This window comes from Strigops habroptila, chromosome 4 (genome assembly GCF_004027225.2).
Source record: "Strigops habroptila isolate Jane chromosome 4, bStrHab1.2.pri, whole genome shotgun sequence".
Classification (NCBI taxonomy): Eukaryota; Metazoa; Chordata; class Aves; order Psittaciformes; family Psittacidae; genus Strigops; species Strigops habroptila.
Genome location: NC_046358.1, coordinates 52634963 through 52661922, shown reverse-complemented (window position 1 = coordinate 52661922; position 26960 = coordinate 52634963). Strand labels below are relative to the sequence as shown.

At 41.6% G+C, this 26960-nt stretch overlaps 3 protein-coding genes and 1 long non-coding RNA gene across 23 annotated transcripts in view; 1 reads left to right on the top strand and 3 right to left on the bottom strand.

The window, feature by feature from the left end:
* Nucleotides 1-1299: 1299 nt before the first annotated feature.
* On the bottom strand, nt 1300-11422 carry SAAL1 (serum amyloid A like 1). Of its 8 annotated transcripts, none has more exons than XM_030483458.1 (12): nt 11251-11422; nt 10297-10968; nt 9454-9537; nt 7914-7993; nt 7462-7521; nt 7172-7287; nt 5897-6080; nt 5556-5638; nt 5223-5411; nt 4173-4369; nt 3541-3633; nt 1300-2969 (listed from the first exon to the last, which is right to left on the bottom strand). In XM_030483458.1, the coding sequence occupies exons 3-12, from the start codon at nt 9490-9492 to the stop codon at nt 2877-2879; spliced, it is 1134 nt and encodes a 377-aa protein (XP_030339318.1). In that variant the 5' UTR covers nt 9493-9537; nt 10297-10968; nt 11251-11422; the 3' UTR covers nt 1300-2876. The 8 variants fall into 8 exon arrangements, with proteins under 8 accessions (XP_030339318.1, XP_030339311.1, XP_030339312.1 ...); XM_030483451.1 differs by having other exon boundaries at nt 10855-10968; nt 11173-11410; XM_030483452.1 differs by having other exon boundaries at nt 5897-6077; nt 10855-10968; nt 11173-11410.
* A 65-nt stretch (nt 11423-11487) lies between these two features.
* Nucleotides 11488-26960, top strand: part of LOC115606870 — a 19535-nt gene continuing 4062 nt past the window's right edge. For both annotated transcript variants that reach the window (XR_003991040.1, XR_003991041.1), the window contains exon 1: nt 11488-11721. This is a non-coding gene — a long non-coding RNA (uncharacterized LOC115606870). The remainder of the gene's footprint in view (nt 11722-26960) is intronic.
* LOC115606869 (serum amyloid A protein-like) lies at nt 11742-14355 on the bottom strand. The gene is made up of 4 exons (XM_030483459.1): nt 13388-14355; nt 12923-13041; nt 12458-12596; nt 11742-11966 (listed from the first exon to the last, which is right to left on the bottom strand). The coding sequence occupies exons 2-4, from the start codon at nt 13023-13025 to the stop codon at nt 11825-11827; spliced, it is 384 nt and encodes a 127-aa protein (XP_030339319.1). The 5' UTR covers nt 13026-13041; nt 13388-14355; the 3' UTR covers nt 11742-11824.
* Nucleotides 16166-26960, bottom strand: part of HPS5 (HPS5 biogenesis of lysosomal organelles complex 2 subunit 2) — a 26604-nt gene continuing 15809 nt past the window's right edge. For 7 of the 12 annotated variants that reach the window (XM_030483444.1, XM_030483445.1, XM_030483443.1 and 4 more), the window contains 9 exons: nt 26084-26158; nt 24975-25582; nt 23311-23434; nt 22978-23133; nt 22302-22421; nt 21858-21971; nt 21424-21530; nt 20462-20747; nt 16166-19411 (listed from right to left, as the gene is read on the bottom strand). In XM_030483444.1, coding sequence (XP_030339304.1) covers nt 19351-19411; nt 20462-20747; nt 21424-21530; nt 21858-21971; nt 22302-22421; nt 22978-23133; nt 23311-23434; nt 24975-25582; nt 26084-26158 — 1651 coding nt within the window. In that variant the 3' untranslated portion in view covers nt 16166-19350. Of the gene's footprint in view, nt 19412-20461; nt 20748-21423; nt 21531-21857; nt 22034-22301; nt 22422-22977; nt 23134-23310; nt 23435-24974; nt 25583-26083; nt 26159-26960 lie in introns of those variants that run through there. The other 5 variants (XR_003991038.1, XR_003991039.1, XR_003991035.1 and 2 more) reach the window with 5 other exon arrangements.

Below are 26960 nucleotides of genomic sequence, written 5' to 3'. Positions count from 1 at the left end.
CCACAATTGACATCCAGTTCTATCCAAGCAGGACTGAGTTCCTGTTAATTTAGTTCAATACTTGTGATACTTGCTTTTTGTTCAGAGCTTTGCAGTGACAAGCGCTTCTCATTTTCCCCCAAAGGACAATGTTACGCAGGTAATCAGATCTTTGGTCTGGAAGAAAGCTGCTCACCTACTTGTAAATACACATCCACTCTGAATCAGCTAGCTCAGAGAGATTGGCTTGCCAGTTGGTGTCAAAGCACGGCTAGGAGAGGGAACAAAAAAACCCCAAACCACAAAAAACCAAACATGCCCCCAACCCACACTCCTCACTCCCTCAAAAAACACAGGCATGTCATGTTCGCGAAGCACAGGCTAAGGGAGGTCCCTGCTGGCAAGATGATGAAATACATCCGCAACATTTCCAAACACACCATTCACCCGTTACCACTGTTTCTTCCAAGCCTGAATGCCAAAACCACTGTGCCTTTACCTTGCATTCAGTTTGGCACCAGCGCCAAAGAGAGTGGTGGCCCACCCATGCAGCACAGACCACACAAGAGCAGCTGTCTGGTGGGGGAAAGGGGGAATTCAGTTTCCATTTCACCATGTTTATCAAGGATAAAAATTCCTGGCACACCTGAATTATCATCCTGCCGAAGAAAGGCTGACTGACCCATTTCTACAGCTTCTTCTGCCACAGAAGAGCAGGAGGATGGGACTCAGCTGGTTTCCCCACTTACTAACATTGGTCATTTTTTGTATTGCATGACAGGTAGTAGATATCATTCCACTCAAGCAATAATTATATCAGGGAAACCATGCATCTCTCCTACTTGTTGTAATTAGTGATACCACATTTAACAATTAATCAGCCAATACTGGATATTTATGTTATTGAAACGAAGAAGGAACAAAATAACAGATCCTGGCTCAGCTTTTTTGTGTATTACAGTAAACAACTACTGAAAAATTTCAACAACTACATCAAATTTCAAAAGACGCAATAATTCTTAACTATGGTGGACTATCATAAAGATACTTTTGATACACCGGGGGACAAACTAAGCTCAGAAAAAAGTTAACAACTGGATGAAAGACGCATTAACTTCCACGCCTTAGAAACTGCTAAGAAAGCAAGCAAGGGACAGTTAAAATGAATGTCCAATGAAGGATAACGTATTTTACAGGACATTGACAGTATGAAGAGGTTCAGTTTTCCTCTTACAAATTACATACTTGAGAGTAACAGACATTTCCAGTGGCTCAGAAAACAAATCTAATTGACACTCAGAATGAAGAAAAGTGTACAGGTGTTTTTTAAAAAGAAACTTTATTACAAATCGGTAGGTTTAAGAAAATATCCCAAAACTGTCAAAGTAGTATGAAAAATGCTGTCATCCTATTCACAGTTACCAGTTTTCTCCAATAAACATAGCATACAAAAATGGATAGAAACCATGGCAATTCCATTTGGTGACCCAAGCCAAATATTTGTAATTCTAAATCCCCTGCTGACAACTAAGATGCTGCTGGCAGCCCAAAGGAATGATTAAATAGCAGTTTTTGAAAACTGAAAGTTTGGATGAAAAGGCTATATACATATACACGTACTGTATTCTACCACATGTACAGGTAACTCAGGGCAAACAAAACACGGCCCAGCACTTAAGGTCTATAAAAACCTGGAGAGCCAGAGAATATGTAGATGGTAATAAGTTATTCTCTGTGCTCTGGTTCCCATTTTCTTTTACATCTCAAACCTCATAAAGACCAGTTGTTTTCCATTTTCATTTACAGAATCAGTGAAGCTGATGTGTTACTATACCGTCTTTTCAGACACAGAAAACGTTGCACTGCATGCAGGCACGTGATCTAAAAATGTAATGCAGTTAAAACATAATATAATTAAAAGTGGGATTTTTAGAAGAATGTAGATGGGCTTTACTGCAAGGGACCTAACACCTTAAGCTCCCCTGAAAAAAACAAGGCTAAGGTGCCATTTCTATTGTCATTCACAGATAATTCATAAAACACATGAATGAGGAAAGAAGTGTCTGACACGTTACATTCTGAAACTGAAGTGCAGACTGCTTTAAAAAGGCAGGAAGTTTGCCAGTATGCCACAGGTTAAAACCAAACCTGCCCTACAAGTCTAACTCTAGATAACTGGCTGCAGTGGTTGGAAGCTGCAGCATAGACCATTGGTAACTATATTCTCAAGTCCTTTAAACTGCACAGGACCTTGATGCCACAACCCAGAGCTGCAATATAGAAGAGGTTTTAGTGTGAGATGTGTGAAGATTTTAAAGGACCAGGATGAAACATTTCTGATAGAATACCTGCTCAAGGTGTTGACATGATCTCTAAGAAAATCAAAAAAGGAAAATACAAATAATTCTGTGTAATCTAACTCTGTTTTTATCAGGTGCTTGGAGACCGTTAAGCAGAGGACACCTGGGATTTCCTATCAACCAATCCTCCTTTTGCCAACAGCAACTTAGAAGAAACCAGCATCACATTAAAAATAACTACTCAGTGCATTTCATTCATGTTGCTGTTTCAACTTCAGTTGAAAAGCAGACTCAAGAGCTATTAAAGAAAAAACCAACCACCTATGCTGCAGAAGAGCAATTAGAAATCAACAGTCTCTCATCACCAGAGCAAATAGGATGGAAGGTACAGAATTGAATTTACAGTAATTTCCTTCCCCATAAAGACCAGATCAACCCTAGGTTAATCAGGGCTACCTGGAAGATTTCTTAAAAGCCACCTGTTGCTAAGGAGGTTGCCTCATTCTTCTGCATTTACTGAGAACTTGATTTCTCAAACACTGTAATAAAACAGTTAAAATCTTCATTCCAAAGAAGGAAAATATTTCATGTACTTTCTTAGGAGTGAACCTTCAGGCTTGGGAAACGTTTTTCTAGATTATCAGCAAGTGTCTGATCAGCCTCACGCAGCACTTCAAGGAAACTCTCCACCTGGAAATGCAAACACAAAGAGGGAAGGAGAAAGGGAAGACAAAAAACTAACTTGCATGGGACACAAAATTCTTACACTTGGTGTAGGGGGTCTTTCTATTTCTGTACCTTCCCACCAACAGTAGCCAGCAGCAGCTACTGCAAAGAATAGTGGATAAAGCCCCACAGTAGACACCTTCCTCCTAAACCCCACAATCTCAGTTGGTCTAAACTTCAAAATACTACTGCCTTCCCCAAACTCTTATTTTAATGTTTAAAAGTACACAAAGAAAACCTCCCTATAAAAAATACTTAGAATAATTATTCTATAAAAATATACAGGACAAATTTTCAGCTACCATAAATTTCAGTTATCCATTCATTTCAGCACAGTTTCACCCTTACATCAGCTGATGATCTAGACAAAGCTCTGGCTGAAGTAAGCCAGAAGAGACAGAGAGGGTAAGACTGTCTAGAATGGCATGTAATCAGTGTCCAAGCACTTCTGTCCTACTTCTACATCTGATCTGAAAGGTCTTGCCACCCAAGTAGTATTTTTTCAACTACATTAAAGACCTGGTGATATACTCACTGATGCGAAATACAGAGGTAAGAGGTTCTGAAATGCACAGGAACATGTCTGCTCATTTAAATGTCCCTGCTGTAGTCCTTCTAATGTATTTTCCTGGAAAATAAAATAAGTATTACAACTAGCATGTCATGAACAGCTGCGAACGAATAAACTCAAAACGGTGCACACAGTCTCTACAGTATGTACTTTGCTCTCAAAAATGGGAAAAACAACCAGAACTTAAAGAGTTCTCAGAGAATGTCAGCCATAGCAAATACAAAAAGTGTGAAAGCTCACACACCATAAGACTCTTAATCTGAATGCTCCCATAAGTAAAAGTGGAGAACGTGAATTTACATATTCTCCTTCATATTCAGATTCTTACCTTTTCTTAAATAAACTAGCTTTCATTCAAACAAAAGGGCAACATACACTTACAGAATTTATCACACAGAATCTTGGCCCTAAAGGCACACATCTAAGAAAGCCTGTGTCCCTGCCATCTAACACACATTTTGCTACCTACCTTCTGATTGATTTTCTAATGAATTTCCACTATGCAACTTCACTTGCACAGAAAAATATTCACATTAATAGTAGTGTCTCTTTTCTTACCTACCCTGCAGAAATCCCTCTCAGAATTTGGTTCTTACCTTGGTCAGTTCTTGAAGCATATTGGAAAGTAATTCACAGCAAATATCCTTCAAAATTTTTAAATGGAAATCTTCGTCATTTATATCAGCTGTTCCAGTCTCTTCTTGTTCAGACTCCTTTGAGCTATCACCAGCTCTCTTCCCACAGCCCTCCATGTATTGTAAGATACGAATCAAGCTGCCAATCAGAGGCATGTCTAATATAAAGTACCAAGAAAATGGAAGCTTAACACTGAAAATTTTTCCCCGTCTTTTCAAGGCATTAGAATTTTGAAACATTAGAATTTTGAAACCAGATTTTATACAAAAGCTAAAGAAATGTGTATACTGACACTGTTGTGTTTTGCCACTCAAAGACTGTTTAAAGAAGCAAGTAGAAATGTAGCAGAAAACCCAAGCCATTTTTTCTGCGAGCTAACCTTTATCTATAAAACATATATTCCAATGGTAAGGAATATGAGAAGGAAAATGTCTCCAGTAGTAACTCAGAGGCTAGAATGTTAAATTTGCATCCAGGTAGTCCTGTCTGATAAAGCAAATTGCCAGTGTCTTTCTCCTGCGGATGACCCTGATTCCCATTCCCAAGATAGGCTTTCAATTTTAAAGGCCTGACAAAAGATTGAAAATTAACAAGTGATAAAGACAGATTTAAGTGCAGAATCTCCCTCTTCTAAAAAAAAACCAAAAAAAACCAAAAAAAACCCCTACAAAGCCCTCGTATTTTATGAAAGATGAATTCTGCAATTTTCCTTAATTTATCCAATGGAGAAAACTGAACGCATCTGTAGAGTCTATTACTATAACTCTTCAGAGAGATCCAGTAACCAAACTTTGAGCTAGCTGTGATTTTTAGTCACCAGCAAAGAATCTTACTGTTCAAACATGTAACTGAATTCTGTGTTCTGAACTGATCTCTAGTAAACAGCAATAAATTAATCACCCTTTGCCCCACATACATAGACTCAGTTGCAAAAATAACTGAACCCCCCCCCCAAAAAAGCTAAAACAAACCCAAACCCACAAACCCAGAAAAAAAAAAGCACAACTTGCTTTTCCTCATCTTGGTGTATTCTTGTTCTGTCTGTGAAGCAAACATAGCAGACAGCACGGACAAAATAGAGGCCAATACTGTCTTCTGCTCCTGCACAATGATCGGTGGATCGTCTGGCTGGCAAAGTTCATGGCAAACAAGGTCATATAGCAAACTCCAAGTCTCTTTTCCTCCATCAGGAACCTGCACTTGAGAAAGAAAGAAAAAGAACCCACCAACCCAACAAATTTAATCTAGGTACATGAATTATTTTCCTACCCATTAAATATCTGATGATCTAGAAGTTACTGCCATTCTTGGTACCATCGTATGTAGCAAGTCAAGTGTCTTACCAATAGCCTGAATACCCTCATCCACCGTGGTCAGAAGCTGCAAAATATGCATATAAACATCAAGTCCTTCCGGATTATCTGATCTACACAGAACAAACAAAAAACAAAGACAAATTATGCATTCTGTGTGTTTTGGACACACAGAAGACTATCAGCAATCACTGCCATTCTTTTTGCTAATAAACTAGTTGATTCACTTCAAATTGTAAGTACAGGAAAACGTATTCTAGTGACCTGTCAAACTATGCAGCTCCCACTGAAATCAAGATGTTCAGACACAGGCCTTAACAAGGTTATAATGAACCTCCCCAGCCATGCAACCGTAAAGAAATATCACATACCGGACTTGTTTGGCTGCTTCAAGTATACAAGGCACAATCTTAAAATCTGGAAGCTCTTCAGGGGAATCATCTACAGATGGTCCCACAGATGGACAAGTGCCATTTTTAATCCAGTTCAACATTAGCTCCTCATCTAGATCAAAGAGTTTGTCCACCACTTCACCCACTTTTACCAGCAATTCAACTGCACAAGAGAGAATGTATAAAATTCAACAAGACTAAAAACAAAAAGCAAAAATTAGCTCTCAAAATGCTAATATATAAAAGCATTCAGAGCTGAAACATATTAGTTTCGCTCATGACCTACTAAAGGTTGTTCAATTTGGTTTTGTGGCACAGATCAGATGAAGAGCTTGGTAAGTAGGAATTTTTGGAAAGTACACTGACTTCTACTTTATCATGCCATTTATTAAACAGGAACTTTATTCTGCAAAGAAAATTCACATTCCTGAAAAGTCATAACTTCTGCTACTGAAGCAAAACTTGCCAAGATTTGCCCATAAACATGCAGTTTTCTGCTAACCTTACACCTGCCAATCTGCATTTTACTTAAGTAGGTCTGTGATTGCAACTGGATGGAGCAGGATTCCTGAGCATTCTCATGAAAAAAAAACCAAAAACAAAAATTTGAAAAGGATAAATGATTAGGATTCCTAGACAAATAATAACTGCTCCTAAAATGGAGTTGGATGCAAAACACAAATGCTATTTAATGTATTTCCATTATTAGGTGCTTAGTGTGGTTTTTGATAAATTTTTTCTAACAGAAGGTTTGTGTACCAAAGCCTGTGCAGTACTCAGCTGCCATTCAGGGTAACTAAATCATTTTTCCAGTTCACATTCCATATATATGTTCCCATATACATCTATCTCCACATATACATACACACACATATATAACTGATTGGCGGGGGGGGGGAAGGAAAATTTATATGAGGTCTTTTTTCAAGATCAAAAACGACATATGCATATTCCTGAATGAGGATGATGTCCTTTCCTTTAGTGTGCCAAATAGCAATTTCTTCTATCAGACTTATTCCGATTCCCCCCCTGAGCTTTTTTTTGCTCTATTTTTTGCTTTTCTGGTTGGTTTTAGATATACCTGTGAACCCACAAAGGCAGGACAAGCTTATTTTGGTATCCTTTAAATCCATGAGTTTTACTTTACTTTAAAGAAATTCTGTATTCCCAATGGAAAATCCGGCTTTGAAATTGCACACTTTGTTGGTTTTTTTTTTCTGTTCTGCAAACACCCACTAATTTTTGGCAACTTACCATTTGTAGAGCTGGACATGATAAAGCACACACAGTCATACACAGAAGGGTTCTCTCGGATTCTCTCAACCCAGATATTTGCCACCTCAGGCTGGGAGAGGCAAGTTAACAACAACCTAGACAAGAATTGCCCATTTAACAAAGTAGAAGCCAATTCATTCATTTTAGCTGTACAAGTGCAAATCCAAAATAATGAGAACAATGTGACAGAAACATTGCCAGTTTTCTTCCCAGGCCTCAGGACATAGCAGAACCACACCAACGATGCATTAAGTTTTGAGATGTCCTACCTGCTTGTTTCCAGAAGAGTTGGGGAGTCTGAATCACACAAACGTTGCAGTAACACCTGGCTTTAAAGAGAAAATGCAAGATAAAAGTTAATAAAATGTATCTTTGTTTAGAAAAGGTTATAAAAAGGTGAATTTCATAGCTGCAGTCATGTTCCAAGGTTAAAACCAGCTTCTCCTGACTGTGCACACATTTCCAGTGTTTCTAGATTGCCCAACTAGAAATTAAAGATTCAACTTGACTGTTGATTGAAAACAAACAAACAAACAAAACCTGGTTCTGTATCCTTTTTTTCTTTCACTGAACACTTCCTACACAAACATGGTCAGCCAAAAAGGTGCGAATGAACATGAGGCATGGCAGGCAAACTTAGTTCCTTCTTTAATGTATATTTCATGATTGTGAGTCCAGAAAAGCAGCACCATGCGTATATATATAGCACATATACACTTACCCAAGATTCTCATCTTTACTAATGGACATGCATATGTCTTGGAAACAGGCCATATTTCCTAATATTCCCACACAGATTTCCTGAAAAGCCAAAACATAGTATAATGAGACAACCGCAACATAGTTCACAATTTTATTTCCACAACCGTAAGACAAAGGTAAGAGAGATTCAAAGACATTTTCCAGTTTGATTTCCAAGTTCTTATGATGCACTGATTTCAAGACAGTACAGATTTTTCTACAGGATGCTATTAGACTGGCATAAAATATACTCATGACAGGTACTATTCAGATATTTAGGTATTAAGGTGTTCCATAAAAGCAAATATATCTTGAAATCAATTCTGCTTGCAAATTCTATGTATACTGTTTTGAAGCTAACCTGGCATCCCTATTATTAAAGCAATAGAGAGGTGCTCCAGTCACTGGAGCAGAGATTCCACTGCAGTCTGTGGTGCAGACCATGGTGAGGCAGGCTGTCCCCCTGCAGCCCATGGAGGTGAATGGTGGAGCAGATACCCACCTGCAGCCCATGGAGGACCTCATGCCACAGCAGGGGGATGCCCAAAGGAGGCTGTAACCCCATGGAGAGCCCACACTGAAGCAGGTTTGCTGACAGGACTTGTGAGCCCATGGAGGACTCACATTGGAGCAGTCTGTTCCTGAAGGACTGCACACCACAGAAGGGACCCGTGCTGGAGCAGTTTGTGAAGAATTGCAGCCCATGAAAAGGACCCATTTGGAGAAGTTCGTGGAGAACTGTCTCCCACGGGAGGGACCCCATGCTGGAGCAGGGGAAGAGAATGAGAAGAAAGGAGTGGCAGAAACGTGTGAGGAACTGACCGCAACCCCTACTCTCATCTACCTTCACTGCTCGGGGTGGGGGCAGGGAGAGAAACCAGGAGTAAAGTCAAGCCCAGGAAGAAGGGAGGGTGGAGGAAGGTATTTTAAGATTTGGCTTTACTTCTCATTACCTTATTCTGATTTGATTTATAATAAATTAAACTAATTTCCCCGAGTCTTGTCTGTGACAGTAACTGCAGAGTCATCTCCCTGACCTTATCTCTACCCATGAACCTTTTTACCATACTCTTCTCCCTCTGTCCAGCTGAGGAGGGGAGTGATAAAGCGGCTTTGGCAGGCACCTGGTGCCCAGCCAGGGTCAACACACCACGCTTCTGGAGGTCTGACTAAACAAATCATGACCATTTCTGTTCAGTAATCTTGAAAGAAGTAATGCAGAAAAAAAAGGCCAATCTTTACCGAGTTTTACAACAAGCCTTATAACCAGGTTTCATGAACTTAGTCCTTCATCATAATGACATATCTCAGCTTCAGCATCACTGAAATACTTACTGATTAGACTGTATTAAAAACACTGCAAAAAAAGAATTTTAAAATTTGATTTTGCATTTTCTTCTTGTTCCCCAAATGTATTCAAACACGCAGTGGGAGGAGGAGGGAGCTAAGTGCAAATGCATGTACAGAACTATCTACTACTGCTATTAATATGGGACAGCTTTTTGACAGCCCATACTCACAGTAAGGCGAGGGCATTTTGACTTGGCAAAAATTCCCATGAATATATCAGGGGCATTGAACTCCTGAAGAAATAAAGCGACATCCTGCGGAGAAAGTGAATGAAGAAGTAAATGGACTTCCGCGTTTTCCAAACGCAAAATCAAACCTTTTCTCACTGCACAAGGACTGGATCAAAGGGATGTCAAACTCACTAAAAGAGATCAGTTCTTTCCCAACAGTTAATACCAATAATCCTTGCTTTTCAATGAGAGAAGATCAGCCAGCCCCTGTGGTGATTCAGAGTGCCAGTGATTTACTGTTCAATGGGCCAAAAAGCCACATTTAATGTCTTTTGCTCTCTGTCTCCACATAGGGTCAGAGACACCAACTCAGAATTCAGCAAATACCATGTTTTCAGACAGTGACATGACACAGCCATACAAAAAGAAACCAGGGTAGGGATTACCATTAATATTTGATCAGACCATACAAAAGAGTAAATCTGCTTCGTATCTTAACACATTAAAACACAAGATTAGTTCTCTATTTGTGAGCAAAGGAAACATCTTCCACATTTATTTAAAATACTCAAAGAGCTAGAAAATAATAATTACACATATATGTGTATCTCTTACTTGAGAATTAGTTCCAGCATCTGAGAACGTTGAGAAAAAAATACCAAAAAGTTATGTCACAGTGCCACTACAAGTCTCTAGCTAAACTTTAAAAGGTTGTTTATCATTCAGAGGAAACTATGCTTACCAGCAGGATGCATTACAATTGCTAGAGGAAAAATACGCCTATTTAGAGATGGCATCAATATTACCTCTGTAATCAAACTGCTGAAGATACAGGCTATGCATCTGAGTTAATTTCTACTACAGCTAAGGTGCCGTTTTCTAATTACGCTGAGCTTTGGTTCAACTCCTGAACATGATTTTCTGTAGAACACCAACAGGTGTGAACACGGCCCCATTTAAGCCAGCTGACCCTAAACAACAGCACCGCAGGATCCATTAGATACCTGGAGGGAAGATGGGACAGACCACCTTGTTTCTTTTCTATTCAAACATAGTTCTGCTTTACATCCTCAAACAGCAGCTAGGACACAACAGAAGGCCTGCTTCTGCAAACTAGTGCTGGGTTTAGGAGTGCACACAACATACTTGCTCATCTTGTAAAGCAACCTTGGTGAAGAGCACGCTTGATCCCAGTTCACCACACCTGCACTGCCTGAGGACTCACAGCACACTGTCAGCTAAAACAGAATAATCAATACCATCCAAATCAGAAAGCTGGCCGAGTCCATATAACTCTGTGCCTTCTCCCACTTCCAGAAGGGCTCCAACTGAACACACAGGGCAGAAGCCACCCAAAGCTGTGAACCACCCTCGAGGTCTACTTCCACACATCACTCCTACCTCATCCATCGACATGTCCCACACTTTACAAATGTCATTCTCCATCTCCTCGTCCAGCTCCATCTGGATTCCCTCGGGGCTCGCGGTGGGCTCCGTCTTCTCAGGGCTAATGACCTGAGAGAAAACGGGGCAGGGGGCAGACAGGGGGTGTGTGCACTCGGGGTACGGCAGTATGAAGGTACGATCGAGATCCGCCATGGAATACGAACAACGACCTACCGCTTCAGTCACAGTTTAAAAAACAAAATCAAAACCTAAACACACAAGCAGGAAACCTATTTGTTGTGTTTACCCCCACGGACCCGGTAACAGCCGCACCTCACCCGCGAAACGCCGACCGCCACCGGGCCCGCCGCCCTCTTCCCTCACGGCGCCCCCACCCCGCCGGGCCCGCACCTCGATGAGGCGGGTGAGGATGCTGAACAGCCAGTGTTTGCTGTACACCGTGTTCCCCACTGCATCCTCCTCCTCCTCCGCCTCGCTAGAGGGTGGCGACGGGTTACGGTCCATGGCGGCACACCACCACCACAGCGACCGCCCCACCGGCGCCAACGAGGCGAAGGCGGCCAGAGCGGAGCCCGGGCGGCGCCCCACAGCGCCCCCTGCCGGACCGGGGCGCCGGGAGGCCACGGCCCAACGGTGCGGCGGGCCGTTAGGAGCCCTCAGCGCCCCGCGGCCGCGCCGAGCCCGTGGCGGCGGAACCCGCTCGCCGCCGGAAAGCAGCTCCCGTGCTCCCAGAGCAGCCGAAGGGCCAAGGGAGGCCGCGCCGGTAGCCACCGCGATGCCCTGACACCGCCCCACAAGGTGACAGTTACCCTGGTTCCCTCGAAGCCAGCGCTGTGACCCCAGGTCCCCACAGCCCACAAGGTAACGCAGCAGCAAGGGGGGACGGTTTGCAAGAGAATCTCTTTATTTGGCTGCAGAGAATAGCTGTAACAGGGAAGCAGGGATGGGCTCTGCCGGGGTGGCGTTAGTATTTGCTGGGAAGGCCGGCAGGTCGGTAGCGGTTGGGATCACCGCCGTTTCTACCCCACCGATTCGCCTCTTGGTCAGCTCGGGTGTCTTCTGCACCTCTGCCACTCACATCGCTTTGCCATTTTTCCCGAGCATCACTAGCAGGAAGAAAAAAGGCCACGTGAACAAACCAGTGTGTAACCACACTTTGTGCTGACTTCCTCACTCGTTTAAAACTACCTTTCCACAGTACTTCTCAAAGTGAGATGCAAGCACGTATTCCGTCCTTGTCTGAAAACCACAGTGGCATCCACAACTCTTATCACAGAATGGTTTGGGTTGGAAGGGACCTTAAACATCACCTAGTTGCAACCCCCTGCCATGGGCAGGGACACAAAGCAGCAAGGAAAGAGTTCCTTATCACCAGAAATGCAGAGGTAAGGAATCTCGGGAGGACAAGAAGAAAGGCTCACTCTCATATGGAGGAGAGACACCATTCCTGTAGAGACAGGCTGCACAGACATTAACTGCTTCCCCTTCACTGTCCTTCTAGGTCAAAAGCTGAGTACAAGTCAAAAAGGATGTCACTCTAACTGGAATGCCTAGATCCTTAGTAACTCGTGTAAGCAAAACAAATATGCTCCATTACCTGAGCACTCTCGCTGCCCAGGCACCACCAGGTCCTCTTTTGGCAGCATCATAATTCCCACGAGCATGGAAATACTTGTCGGCACCTTTGTAATTTGCCTCACGCATGTCCCGGTATGCTCTGTACATATCCTTTGCCCCTGAGGAAAGCAGAGAAACAGCCGTGATGTTAACTTTAAAGTATCATCCCCAGAAATAGTTAAGTACCATTTCAGCCAGGAACTCAAAGGCCCAAGGAGCAGTTACACAGAGAAGCACTTCTGCACATTGGCCTTTGCACAGGGGTGTGCCCATGGAAAGGACCTGTGGCAGATGATCAAGGCCTTTTCCAGCAGCAGAAACCAGCAGGGTCCCTAATGTGGAGCTGTGGACCTCCCAGCTCCGAGGACTGCGTCCGTTGACTGCCAGTAACCTGTGCTCGGGCAGGGGGTTCCTGAGAGAGGGGCCCGTGGTAACAGCAGCTTACCTCCCAATGCATCCCAGACAAATCGTCCACCTCGGGCTAGTGCCGAGTCAGCACTTGCACAGAGAATAATGGAGAGCAGGACGAAGCAGACACAGAGCCTCATGGTTCCTGGCCCAAGCCTGACAGAGAGTTATGAGACAATCAGAGAGATGAAGAGTTCTGGAGCACATTTGAGAGACTGCTGCCCCAGCATCCATGAGACCCATAGCTGTGCCCAGGCAGCTGCCCCAGCACTGATGGCTAGCCCAGGAACCCACTCCCTCCAACCCCAAGGAGTGATGCCCTCTGTGCGACCACAAGCTCAGTTCTGCAACAGAGGCAGATGGACATGAGGAGCTTGGATTTTAGCATTCCCTGCTGCTCCTATCATGAATACGGAGAAACCCCACGTACTAAAGCATTAGTCCTGTTCCCAAATACCAGCTAACAAATTCAAAGAGCTCACAAATTAAGAATGTCACTCACCACTGCAGAAGGGCAAAGCCAAAGGAGATGAAGCTTGTCTTGTGTGCTCTCAGAGAGGGTATTTATAAGGAATTCAAACCCCTCAAAAGAGGAAATTGGAAAGGATACCTTTCATTGGTTGGGAATTCCCCCCCACCACTCCACTTCCGAAAGAGAAATTACAGTAAGCCTGTCCTTGTCCTTACTGAAAGCTCATGGCTCCTGTTACACAATTTCTAGAAAGTATGTGGTGTTTTGTCAGCTGTCCACACGACTGTTTGCAACTGCCTCAAGACTAAAGTGTTCTGTGTGCTTGAAGTGTTACAGTTGGCTTAAGGGTGACACTTCTGTGCAGCTCTTGTGCTGGACAGAGCTCAGAGCAGTCAGTGCCTGATCATCTGTGCTGTACCATGAAGCACAAAGTCGGGTCTGCAACTGTGCACAAGGAACAGCCAGCTGCGTTACCAGAATTGCTGCAGGAACTGCTAAGTGAAATTCCTGTGCATGCTGGGACAACATGATGGATCCCAGAGTTGATGGAATGAAAAACTTGAAGTATTGCTCTTAACTCCATTTGTCCCTGCTGATAATGCTTTAAGATAGCACACACACACGCGACCGTAAGGGAGGCCTGAATGGTTCGTCGTGCCTTTGCTTGCTCTCACAGATCCTTCTTTAGGGACTTCCAGCCATCCTGTTGTTCCTGTTGAGCACAGTGGGGCCCAAGCTGGCTGAAGTAAGGAGAGTTTTTGATGCAGTGGTAAATATTATACCTAAGGGGAAGTTCAGATCCATGCAGTCGCAACTGCTAGATTTTAAGCAGTGAGCCCCTACTGCCATGGTTCACACTTTGAGCACCCACTGCGCTCTTTCTGCTTAGGAGCACGCTTGCTGCTTGCTTCCCTTGATTAATAACTGACACATTATTTCCCCTGCAGAAAGCTCTTGGTTTGAGTGCAGTTGCACTGTAGAATAAATATGCAGAATGTCTCCCCATTGCGTGGTCTCATACATGATTTAAAAAGTCTAAGAGAGCTTTTTTAAATTCTCTGCAGAAGAGGTATGTGTAGTTGCCCCATTCACAACCTTGTCACTTTATTAGCTGCTGGAGATGAAGAGCAGAGATATGAAGTACAAGAGGGGCACTAACCAAGTGAGCTAATAAAGTGCCAGCAGGTAACTTCTTTGGGAATCCCTGGACTTCAAACAAGAATTTAGCTTAAGGGCAGAAGTGACATTTTCCACAAACAGGCCTAGAGTGTCAGGACAGATGTTATCTACCACACTTTATCTCTGAATGGAACAATTTGAGACAAGAATCTAAACCCTAAGCCAATGCACAACGAAACCTTGCAAAACACAGCAGGCCAGGCATGTAATTTTGTCCCCCACCACCCATGATCCTGATACTTAACAGTGTAGCAGCTCTGTTACTGCAGAGAATGGAGTGCTGTGCTTTGCTGCAATGCTGTTCACATCCTAGTGATGACTTATGCCCTTACAGTATGTCAGCTCAAGTGCCTTTTCTGTGGCCACAAGTAGTCCTGTTGCTCACCTCTTTAGTTTTGAGTTAAAAAAAATAAAAAGCCAAACAACCCCTCCCCCCCCCCAAAAAAAAAAGAAAAAAAACACAAAAAACCCCCACAAAAAAACCCCACTGGAAAATTATTCCTGCAAGTTGGAGTAGAGACTCATTAACGCATGGGTCATTATGCCCAGGGACCTAGAACAAAGCATTGCCTTCAAAACTGACTTTGGGAAAATCTCCCTAGAAGAGGTCAGACATTTAGGACCATAAAGGATATCTTCTGAGTCTTATGATGTGGTCTGATGTGTTTTGCATTTTCTCCAAACCCAAATTTTGTGCAAAGAGCACAAACATGAGGATAATTGCAAGAAGGTAGGCACTGGAGGGGATCTTTAGAAGATTTTGGGTTGCATCCCCTTGACTGGTCTCTAACAAGGAAGGCAGCAGCAGTGACAGTGCTGGACCCCCCTATAGTGTGGATAAAGCACACTTTGTGCCCCAGCACGTAACAGCCTGAGCACTGCTTTCCTGTATCCTCCTGGCCTGCATTCCAGATCATAGCCCTTGGCCCACGGAAACAAGCTGCAGCCAAAAACTTTTGCTTTTGCGACAGAAATAGGCAAGCTGCCTCTGAGCATGCAGAAGAGTTTGAATGGAACATTCCTTTTTGGCCTAGCACTGAAATGGGCTGCATGTGCACACTGGGTGAACATATAGTGTACATTCTGATACAGCTAAAATAAAAAGCAACCTCCAACTGATTACCCTTTAATTCTAAATACCTATAAATGCAAGCTACGTCCCGCAAACATTATGCAATGTAGGTATTTCACAATCTAAGTAAAGCTCAGATTGAGCAAGGGGATGAGGTGAATTCCCAGCTCAGGCACAGTAAAAAATGTTACTTCCCTTATTCTGGGAAGTAACAGCACATTAAGGTTACAAGGGCAATAATTCACTTCAGGAATTTTGCTGTGCTGCTGTATGGAATACTTACTAGCACTGACCTCAGGCTTATAGATGTATAGAATGGCTGCAGACTTGTCCCCTCTTCAAGAAACAGATTGCATATGCAGATGTTTATCTTAAATAAAATTGATTTCCCTGTAGGTTTTGATGATGATTCTAACAGTGAAATAACATTTTGAGGTAGGTATGAGACTTTTTTTTGGGGGGGGAGGAAGGCGGTGTAGAAACAACAAACTCAACACAGCTTCTATTTGAAGTTGTTCAGAGCAAAGCCCCCTTTATTAATCTCTGCTTTTCAAGGTTTCCCTCCACCAACAGTCAGCCACTTAAACCAAAGATGAGCTGGAGCAAACCTGCTCCAGCACAGGCTGGCTTCAAGTGTCAGTGGTGTATGCACAGCTACCAAGAGCTGGTAGGGGCTGTAGCTTTAGGGTGAGAGCACTGCTCTGTACAACTGTAACTTCCAAACAGAAGACCATCTCAGTAACGCAATCCCTTCACCTTACCCATATGAGATGAAAACACATGTAACAAGTGATTTTCCAACTCTTCTTCAGAAAGTAAATCCTTACACTTTATTGACAGCCAAGTTAGCTGAACTCATGAGAACAAGCTCACTTTAGCCACCATATTTGAACAAACAGTTCCCATTGTTACTTATAACTGTTCCGAGACAAAATTTTTGAAAAAACTCTGAATGGAAAGTAACATTAATGGTAAAAATCCCCAACGCTTACACGAAGTTAACCAAGTGTACAAAAAACCCACAGAAGCAAAAAAGAGACTGCTGTGTACACAAAGTACACAGAGCAAATGAAGCAGAACCCTTAGGTTAAAGAGACAAGCCAGGTATACTCTCGGAAAGCCAGCTGAATTCCCATGAGGGCAACATGAGTACTCAGCTAAAACTGTGTTACATTCACGCACTGAATGAAACAGAGTTAGTTAAGCACAAGTCATGGAAGTAACAGTGTGTGCATCCAGCAGGCAAGAGAACAGGCACCTACATCATCTGGTCCGTGTAACCTCACCATACACTGGAGGCACCTGGCTCCTAAGTCTTACTGTAAGAGCATGGGGGGTTTCTGATAGAAGGATCCATGCTGTCTCCAATATCAAAATCCAAACCCCAAAGATTTACAGTTTTCTTTAGAAGTAGTTCTGCATTGGCTTTCCCACCAGCAACGCTAACAAATGAAAGCCTGCCACTAATTGTCTTCCTGTAACTTGATTCCTCTAGTGAAGTAACCAACCCTCTTTCTTGCAATTGAGATGAAATAGTCAGACCGCACCTTTCAGAAGTCTGAAAGTTGTATTACTAAATCCTATTTTACATGAAAATAAAAGCATTATTTTGCAGTACTACAAGTGTTGCAAGACTACATAAAAAGATGCTTTATAAAGAAATACTTTCAAGTAATTTCATGACAAAATTATGGATTTTAAAAAAATTTAGTTCCAATGCATGATTTTTTTTCTTTAAATAACATTTATGAATATCAGGTATTGACCAGACACCGTGGCCTTCTGCTGAAAATGGAAGTCCAACAGAGGGCCAAAACTAGAAGCCCGGAAAGAAACTTGTTCAAATATGTATTAAGTGCAGAAAGAGTGCTGGTACAAAGCATAGATCTTGACAGCACGCATCTAAAAATACCAAAGTTCACCTGAACTTCAGTAAAGCCCTTGAGAGACTCCGTTTCATTCTCCCACAGTATCCTCCTGGAGAAACTGGCTGCTTATGGCTTGGATGGGCATGTTCTTTGATGGGTAAAAATCTGGCTGGATGGCGGAGCCGCACAAGTGGTGGTGAATGGAGTTAAATCCAGTTGGTGGTCGGTCACAAGTGGTGTTCCAGGACTGGGGCCAGTTCTGTTTAATATCTTTAATCAATGATCTGGATGAGGGGATCAAATGCACCCTCAGCAAGTTTACAGACAACACTAAGCTGGGTGGGAGCGTTGATCTGTTTGAGGGTAGGAAGGCTCTACAGAGGGAGGTAGACAGGCTGGATCGATGCGCCAAGGCCAATTTATGAGGCTCATCAAGGCTCAGTGCTGGGGCCTGTGCTTAGGTCACATGCAACACTACAGGCTTGGAGAAGAGTGGCTGGAAAGCTGCCCCAGCAGAAAAGGAGCCAGGGTGGTTGTTTGACAGCCAGCTGAATATGGGCCAGCAGTGTGCCCAAGAAGGCCAACGGCATCCTGGCTTGTATCAGAAATAACATAGCCAGCAGGGCCAGGACAGTGATCATCGCCCCTGCAGCTGGCACTGGTGAGACCGCGCATCGAGTACTGTGTTCACTTTTGGTCAAGACAGACATTGGGACGCTGGAGTGCATCCAGAGAAGGGCAAGAAAGCTGGCAAAAGGTCTAGAGAACAAGTCTTATGAGAAGTGGCTGAGGGATCTGGGGTTGTTTAGTCTGGAGAAAAGGAGGCTGAGGGGAGACATTTATTGCTGTCTACAACTACCTGAAAGGAGGTTGTAGCAAAGTGGGTGTTGGACTCGCTTTCCCCAAGTGATAGGACAAGAGGAAAGGGCTTGAAGTTGCACCAGGGCAGGTTCAGACAGGAGATTAGAAAAGATTTCTTCACCAAAAGAGTTGTTAAGCACTGGAACTGGGTGCCCAAGGAAGTGGTTGAAGCACTGGAGTATAGATGTGGCACTTAAGGATGTGGTTTAATGGTTGACTTGGCAGTTTACGGTTAGACTCACTGATCTTAAGAGTCTTTTCCAACCTAAATGATTCTGTGATTCTAATTCCACTGACCGGAAGTTTGTTGAACTATCACAACTAATGTCTATAGTCATGTTGCACAGGCAGAATGGGGCAATTTGGAAAGATCACGCTTATAGTTTAACACTGAGTTCATTTAACAAGTTCTGTTAATCAGCATTCTTAACCATTAATCCACTCCTGCAAAATATTTCCCTCCTATTTTAAGACTTGGTTTAATTCATACATTTCAAATGGCCAAGACCAGTCCATATAATTTAAGAAGAGAATAAACCAGGTAGAATAACAAGCAGTTCTACAGTAACTCGAAAATGTAAATACCATTTACAGGAAAATTAAACAAATACTGGCTTAGATATTTCTGAGGAATGTTTTCTCATGTTTGGAAACAAACAAAAAAACTTCTATACCATAATTTAATACTTCAGAGCTCACATCATTAACACTTCAGTCATACAAACTCAGAAAATAAACTCAGGAATTTCCATCTCAGAAACCTGTGAGCTTAATTTCAAGGTAAATATGGGATTGTTTTGATTTAAGTTCTACAGTTCAAAATTCAGCTCCAAAGGCACGAGGAAGAACCCTCAGCAGTTCCCGGTCAGATACCTGCCAGATGGAGAGTGGCTCAATACATCTGAACTTCTAGACAGGAGTTCCTTTCTTTAAGAGCCTGTTAAGTTTAAGAGGCAATTTAATACACAATCATTACAGTAAAAAAATGTTCCCAGAGTTTTCCAAGCTGTTTCCTATGCTTGCTGAGACCACAAAAACCGGTCACACCTTTCCAACATGGACTGAATCAGCGCTCTGCAATTAAAACAAAGGGGAGAAAAAAACTAAACAACAGTCAAACAGTAAAAAAAGATAACCACGTAAAGAAAAACTGAGGTTTTGTTTGCATTTTAAAGAAAAGTTTGTCAAAAACATGTGTCCTGGTTTTGTCTGGAACAGTTAATTTTCTTCCTAGCTGCTGGTACAGAGCTGTGCTTAAGATTTAGTGTGAGAATAATGCTGATAACACACTCATGTTTTAAATGTAAGCACTTCTTAGCAACAAGTCAAGGACTTTATTCAGTTTCCTATGCTCTGCCAGTGAGAAGGGACACAAGAAGCCAAGAAGGAGCAGAGAGAGGACACCTGACCCAAACTAGTCATAGGGGTATTCCATGCCACAGCATGTCATGCCCAGTATATAAACAGGGGGAGTTGGCAGGAAGGGGCTGATAACTGCTCAGGGATGGGTCTGACATCAATCAGGGGTGGTGAGCGATTGTATTGTGCAACACTCTTGTTTGTTGGGGTTTTCTTGTTTTCACTCTCTCTGTCACTTCCCTTTTCATTATCATTGTTACTAATAGTATTAGTATTATATTTTACTTTATTTCTAACTGTTCTTATCTCAACCCACAGGTTTTTAACTTTTTTTCCAATTCTTCTCCCCATCCACTGTGTGTGTGGAGAGTGAGCGAGCAGCTGCATGGTACCTAGTTGCCAGCTGGTGTTAAACTATGACAACTGATTGTATTTCAGAAGTAATATCATGACATCACCATGCATGCCTCCTCTGGAAGGGAGAGGCAAAAATCAGAGTCTGTGCAAGACTCAGCAATACAGCTATCTCCTTCACAGAATCTCCTTCACATCTTTAATGTATGATTTCTTGTTTCCTCATTTTCCACTTTCAAGTGCCTATATTGCACAATACATAGCTCTTAAATAACAGAAAAGCTTTCAGCTGAGTTTAAAATCTGAGATAAAATGTGAAGTATTTTATCTTTTTGTTAACTGAAAAGAGTTTAAAGCACCAAGATGATCCAAAATGAATAATGTGGATCTTTTGTTGATATGTCATCTTACCTTTGCCTTTTTTCAGCAATTCTCAGTATCTTGCAGACACCAGTAAATCTCTCAGACAATTCTAGTGTCAAGCCACATTCCTGCAAGAGAGGCAAGGCATGGTTTGGGCCAATGGCCTTTGCCAGCAAGAGTGCTACGTTTTCCACAGTGATGCAGTCTGGGCAGCTTGGGCTACTGTTGCTGACAGCATTCCCATTCTGTGGGCCATAGTGGTGGAAAGCTGTGCTGTGATTTTGTGCGAGGTGCAGAAGAAACTTCCATTCTTCTATGGTCTCTGGAATGGAACCTAAATGTAAAATGAATGTTACATTATTTGTAAAACAAGGATTATTCTGAGCCTACTCTTTTAAATGAATCTGTACTTAAAAGGGAAGCTAGCTGTTCTGTTTTTCTCTGTGAAAGTTTAACAAGCGTTACCAACAAGCAAATTGTGTACAGAAGTGTATTGCCTTGGCTGACTCAGTATAAAGATTCAGCAGTGAACTACACACAAAGCTTCACAATAGTTCAGCATTTAAGGCTTTGCACTAAGTCAAGAGACAAAGAATTGGTTTTTATGTCCATCTTGGGAATTTTCTTTTAAGTTCTGCCATGTTATAAAAAGCTTTACTCATCGTAACTGTGTGTGCGCGCACATGTAGCAGAGGAGTTTCACGCTGTGCAGGGAGGCTACGTATTCCTCTATCTACCACTCCAAGTTTAGCTTTTACTCTCAACTGATAATCAACCCTACATTCTTGAACTTTTAAGCATTTTCTAGCGCAACTGATTTCACAAAGCACAGTGTGAAGATATGAGTGTAACACACATTTATGTGTTTCAGATATGCTGCACCAGACAGTTAGTGCTACCAAAACACTTCAAAAAAATGAAAATTCAACTCAACTTTGGACAAATCAGTACATAATAAGGGCAGTTCCTATATTACACACATATGATTACACAGCTTAAGACTCACTAACCATCTTCTCCATTCAACAGGCTCAAATCATCCAAATGAGCAATACTAGTAAAGGCTTCTATTCTTCTATCCAGCTCCAGACAGAGAAAAAGATATCCAGGCCAAAATCTTGAATAAGAGAGTAAAGATTTCCAGGAATCAAATACTCAGTCTAAACTAAAGTCAACAATAAATAAATGCTCATTTAAATATCAGTGAAGACAGAAGCAACTGAATTTCTTGAATGCCAGAAATCACTGCAGAGTGGGGACACAGAAATACCCTTTAAACAAAAGGGGTATTTGGTACTTAAATTGAAACTCAATATTCACTCTCAAAACAGGATAGGTTTTTAAATAAAACTTGTCCAAGTAAGGAGCAGATGGGTCATTTTCATTTTTATCTTTTTGGGGTCAAAATGCTAGCTAATCAAGAATTAGTAAGTTTTCTTCTTACCCATGTGATTTACAGATGTCAGTCATCTTTTCTTTTGTAACGAAGTTAGCTGGGAGTTTAATCAAAAGCAAAATGAGCTGGCTGTAGCCCCAAGTAAACAAATGTGATCGTGGCCTAGAAGATGAGAAATTCAGGTTTAAAGCATTAATGATTTTCTTCAGAATGTTACGTTCTCTCTAGAAGAAAGGCAGGTGTATGAAAAGAAAAAAGGAAAAATGAATTAAACACTGTGCATAGTCTCACTAGAGCAGTCACTCTAAGAAGTGTTACAGAAAGTTATTTAATCATCTGGTTGCTTCTGCTGAACTCTGCAACACACAAAATGCTCCAAGGATTCGGTGACATCCAAATCATCCATATCATACAAAATCTATCATACAAAAAGCCTGCAGACCCATTAAAACTTTTTGCTGCACTCAGGACTTTGGGTGACCCCTACTTTACCTGGGATTTCCTTCCGCATCCACAGTATTTGCTCTTTGTGGTGCATCATGAGAAACTGCCAAGCACAACCAATCCAGTCGTACAGATTCAGGCTGCAGAAGAGATCTAAGGAGAGATGACCTAGAAAAAAACCACACAGGAAAAAACTACCAGCTTGAAAAAACTACCAGTTTTAAAAATACCAAACATGGAGGAGTAGAGACTGTGTGTGGACAAAAGGAGAAAAAAAGATAAAAAAAGGAAGAAACAAAAGGGAGATAATATGAAATATGGAAAATGGAATGATTTATGTTTTTAGAAACGGAGAGGACTACAGAAAGCCATTGAGTTTGCAGGTTGGGTTCTCCCAGGGGGTTGTTTTATTTTTTTTAAATGATGTCTGATCTTGGACCAAAAATAGTCAATAGTTCCATTGCAAGTATTATTTAGAAAAACCCTTTTAAAACTAGCATCTAATCTAAGGGGAAAAAAAAAAAAACCAAAACAAAACAACCAACTAACCAACACTGAGACCAACTAAAACTGGCAGAATGAATTGGAATCTATTGCTGAAGAACATCAAGAGAGATACAGAAAGAGTAAAAAAAGCCTCCAAAAGCCAAAACCAAACAAACCCCCCCCAGAGCTACATAATTCAGACAGCAGACAGATTAAAAAGATTCTGTATTCCCTTTACCTTTTATCCTCTGGCTTTGATTTCACCAAACTATCTAAATACGCTAAAAAGTGAGCTGGATTATTCCTGCAAAGCTGTTTGATATCAGAAGGCAACAGGGAGGGGTGGAACTTGATTAAGGGCCGAAGAGCTGTTTCCCCAAATTTTTCATAAAGCCTAGAGAGAGAGGATAAAAACTGTTTTCACTACCAAACAGCAAATCATAATTTTCCAAGATCTCTTGCAAGTTCAAGATAGCACTGAAAGGTGATCTCTTTAAAAGATGCCTAGAGAGCTCCAGGAAATGTTAAGTGAACCGAAAATCAACCAAACAAAAACCACTTAGCCACGAACCTTTGAGCATGTACCAGTAAGAGCGGGCTATCATCCCAAGGCCCCAGGTCATGCAGCTGTTTCAGTATTCTCAACATATCTTCATTTTCCATTGCTAAAGCCACTGGGCTGTGACTAGTTAGTTCTGAAATAAATCAGTGCACAAGTTACAAGATCAGGGCAAGCTGGGTTTTTTTCTTAACACACACACACACGCACACACACACACACACACAGAGCTGGTGCTAAGCGTAAGGACAAGAGTTACCACTGCTTTCATGGAACTCTCTAGCTAACAGTAGTAACAACAGCTAACAACAGCTAACAACAGCTAACAACAGCTAACAACAGCTAACAACAGCTAACAACAGCTAACAACAGCTAACAACAGCTAACAACAGCTAACAACAGCTAACAACAGCTAACAACAGCTAACAACAGCTAACAACAGCTAACAACAGCTAACAACAGCTAACAACAGCTAACAACAGCTAACAACAGCTAACAGTGAACAGATCCTACGTGTTCATTTCACAGCAATCAACATCACTCATCTGTGCTTGCAGCAAATTGCAGTTATGAAATGATACAACTAAGGCATGGAATAATATTCTAGACGTATTTTCCTTTTCTTTAGACTGCTAAAATGTTCATTTTACTCTCATGTGGAAAAAAAATAGCCCACTGCAGGACATACGGCTTGCTGAATATAATGCAGATCTGCAGCAGTTTTTGTATTGTACAATTTGCTTCTATAAATAAATAAAAACTTCAGCTTGGACACTGACTTCACAGAATGTAGAATTCAGCCTGAACCTCCATCCTGATGAAATGCAGGTATTAATCTACAGGCACAAGTACAGTCAAACTGGGGACAAGGGGGAACACATACATTACTTTCACTTATAAGGCTGTCTGAATCCAAATAGTGAACAGGTTCCCAGAAACCCAAATACTAGATGCCAACCCTCAAAGCAAGATTCTGCTGTTTGACTACTGTTTGCACCAAATCAATGCTAAAACTTTAATTCAGTCTTACAAGAAATGCATAAAGCAGAAGCTGAATGTAGACAACAGATGAAGTTCTGTTTTCTAACATAATCAGGAAGCTTCGGTTCGATAAAGCTAAAGAGGCATCAGAAAGATAAGAAAGGATTTCTGTGGACAGAGGAAGTCTGAAGTGATCACAAGGCACTCATTTGCACAGAACCATCTACTCCATTCAGTTTTGTTTAACTGCATTTCTCTAGAAGCTGAAGAATCTTCTGTTTCCAGTGCAAACACCAAAGCCGCTCCCCTCGCTTTTTCCTTGTTTCTACAGACATCTGATTCTAATTTAGATGCTTTGCTCTTTGAAGCACATTTGTTTTTAAATAGGTCTGGTCTGTAATCACTACAGCATTCAACCAACAAGCTCCATATTAATTACAAGGTTCAAAATTGCAAAATGGGGGGAGAGGACGAACAGCAGTTCTTTGTAAGTTAGCCTTTGGGGGAAAAACGGCTAACTGAATAAACCAAAAATGAAACAAAACCTCTCACACACCAACCATCCTCCCCCTCCCACCCTACACCTGCAGAAGGAAAATTTGCAGACACAAATGGGAGTGTCTTCAAGCTTTTTGCTTTTTTCTCCTAAGCAGTCTTACTTTCAGTTTACCAGTAATAAAATTGTCATTAGTTACCTTTCAAGCCTGTGATGTATGTTTCCCATACATTAGGACTGTTTGCATGCATGGTTATAATACATTGCTTTAGTCTTTTTAAATCCAAAAGAAAGAAGTAGCTTCGCATAAATCTACAAGCCAAGGTCCACGAAGCTGCTAGTGGCAGACTTCCATCAGAGCTTTCCTCAGCATCACCACTTCCAAAAGAAAACACACACATCTCAAAACACAGTGTTGTCAACTCAACAAGATCTTTCTGAACATCCGGTTCTATGACACATGGAGGAGACACTTGAAAGACGCAGTCCAAAGGTCCCTTCAAATCAGTACTATTTTCACACATGGCCTTGCTTACACAGGTTTCTTCAGTATTTCCCTTTTCAGTGTAGTCTTCCAAGATACTGCTCCGTTCTTTGTCTTCTGGGTCTCCATCAGTTGGACCTAGTCGTAGGTTTTCTTCCAGAACTGCACTCTGTTCTTCAGCACACGCAGTCTTGCAGTTCTCGACAGAGGAAGCAGAATGCTCTTTGCTGCCAAACTTCGCTTCTAGACAGACAAGCCATTCCTGTAAAACCCTTCTCATACACTGTGGTTCTAACAAAACCAGGGGATCCTGGAGTTTGGCTCTGCAGCATAAAAAAGAAGTTTGCTAATTTGCTTAACAGTTATAAGATGCCACAAGTGAAGTATTATGTATGTTTTGTGTAACTCAAAGTATACTCCTAAACTTGACTTAGTCGGTTGGGTTTTTGTGGGTTTGAGTGCATCAAACAGAATTTAAGCTCCTCATGCTGTCTACATTTGATCTTAGTACATTCCGAGTTCCCCAAGATTTCTTTCAGAATGGATTTTTGTTTGTTACATGGGTTTGGTTCAGGTTTTTTTTAAACTGTGCTTGTAGTTAGGACAAAAAGGTAATGTTAGAGTGTCTAAATAAGCCCTTAGTGGGTTTTGCTTAGCTTTAAACGGGGGAAACAAATCATTAACCAAATGAGATCATTTCAAATCACGTTAATAGACACTAAGAGCATTACTCTTACATGTATGTAATGAATTAAGAAAAAAAAAAGATAATAATTTTTCTAACAAATCCCAGTATCTATACACTAAAAGGTCTCCCTGCTTACATAGCTTCTGCTGTTGCAGCCTTGAGATCTCTTAGATGGTCCTCCTCTGGAAGTTGGCAGCTCTGTGGTTCTAACCTAGAAAAAACACATTTATTTCAGTCTTATCTGAAGTATTAGAAGGTAGATTTAGATTAGACATTATGAAGAAATTCTTTACTATAAGGTGGTGAGACACTGACACAGGTTGCCCAGAGAAGCTGTGGCTGCCCCATCCCTGGCAGTGTTCAACGCCAGGTTGAATGGGACTTTGAGCAACCTGGTCTAGTTCCAACCCCACCATGCCCATGTGGGGGGGGGGGGTGGGGTGGGTTGGAACTAGATGATCTTTAAGGTCCCTTCCAACCCAAACCATTCTATGATTCTATGATTATCTTTAATATTTAAATGACGAATTTCCTCACAAATTTCCTTAAGTTTGTGAGGAAACAATATGAATTCCTTCATTAAAAAAAAAACCAAAAAAAACAAACAAAAAAACCCAAAAAACCACACACCACCAAAAAAGCCCAAACCCAAACCACTTTCATTTCTAAAGAAGGAACAGCTCAACAGAAATTAGGAATGGGCATGAAGAGCAAACCTATAATACTGTTTTTGTAGCCGCCTTCTATAATGGCTTCTGCTCTACAGTAGATTTCTGCAGGTACTGAATAAAAATCAGTATCATGCCACTATATCAAAATCAGTCCAACATGGTAAATTAGCAGAACATTGGAATATGAAATAACTTAGCTTTGTATGAATTAGACAACCATTAAAGAAGTTCAGCATTTTAAAGCTACCATTATTAAATACAAATAAAACCCAACCAACAACAACCCAACCCACACAAAACAAAACCCAACCAACAAACATAAGCCACACGAACAAAAAATAA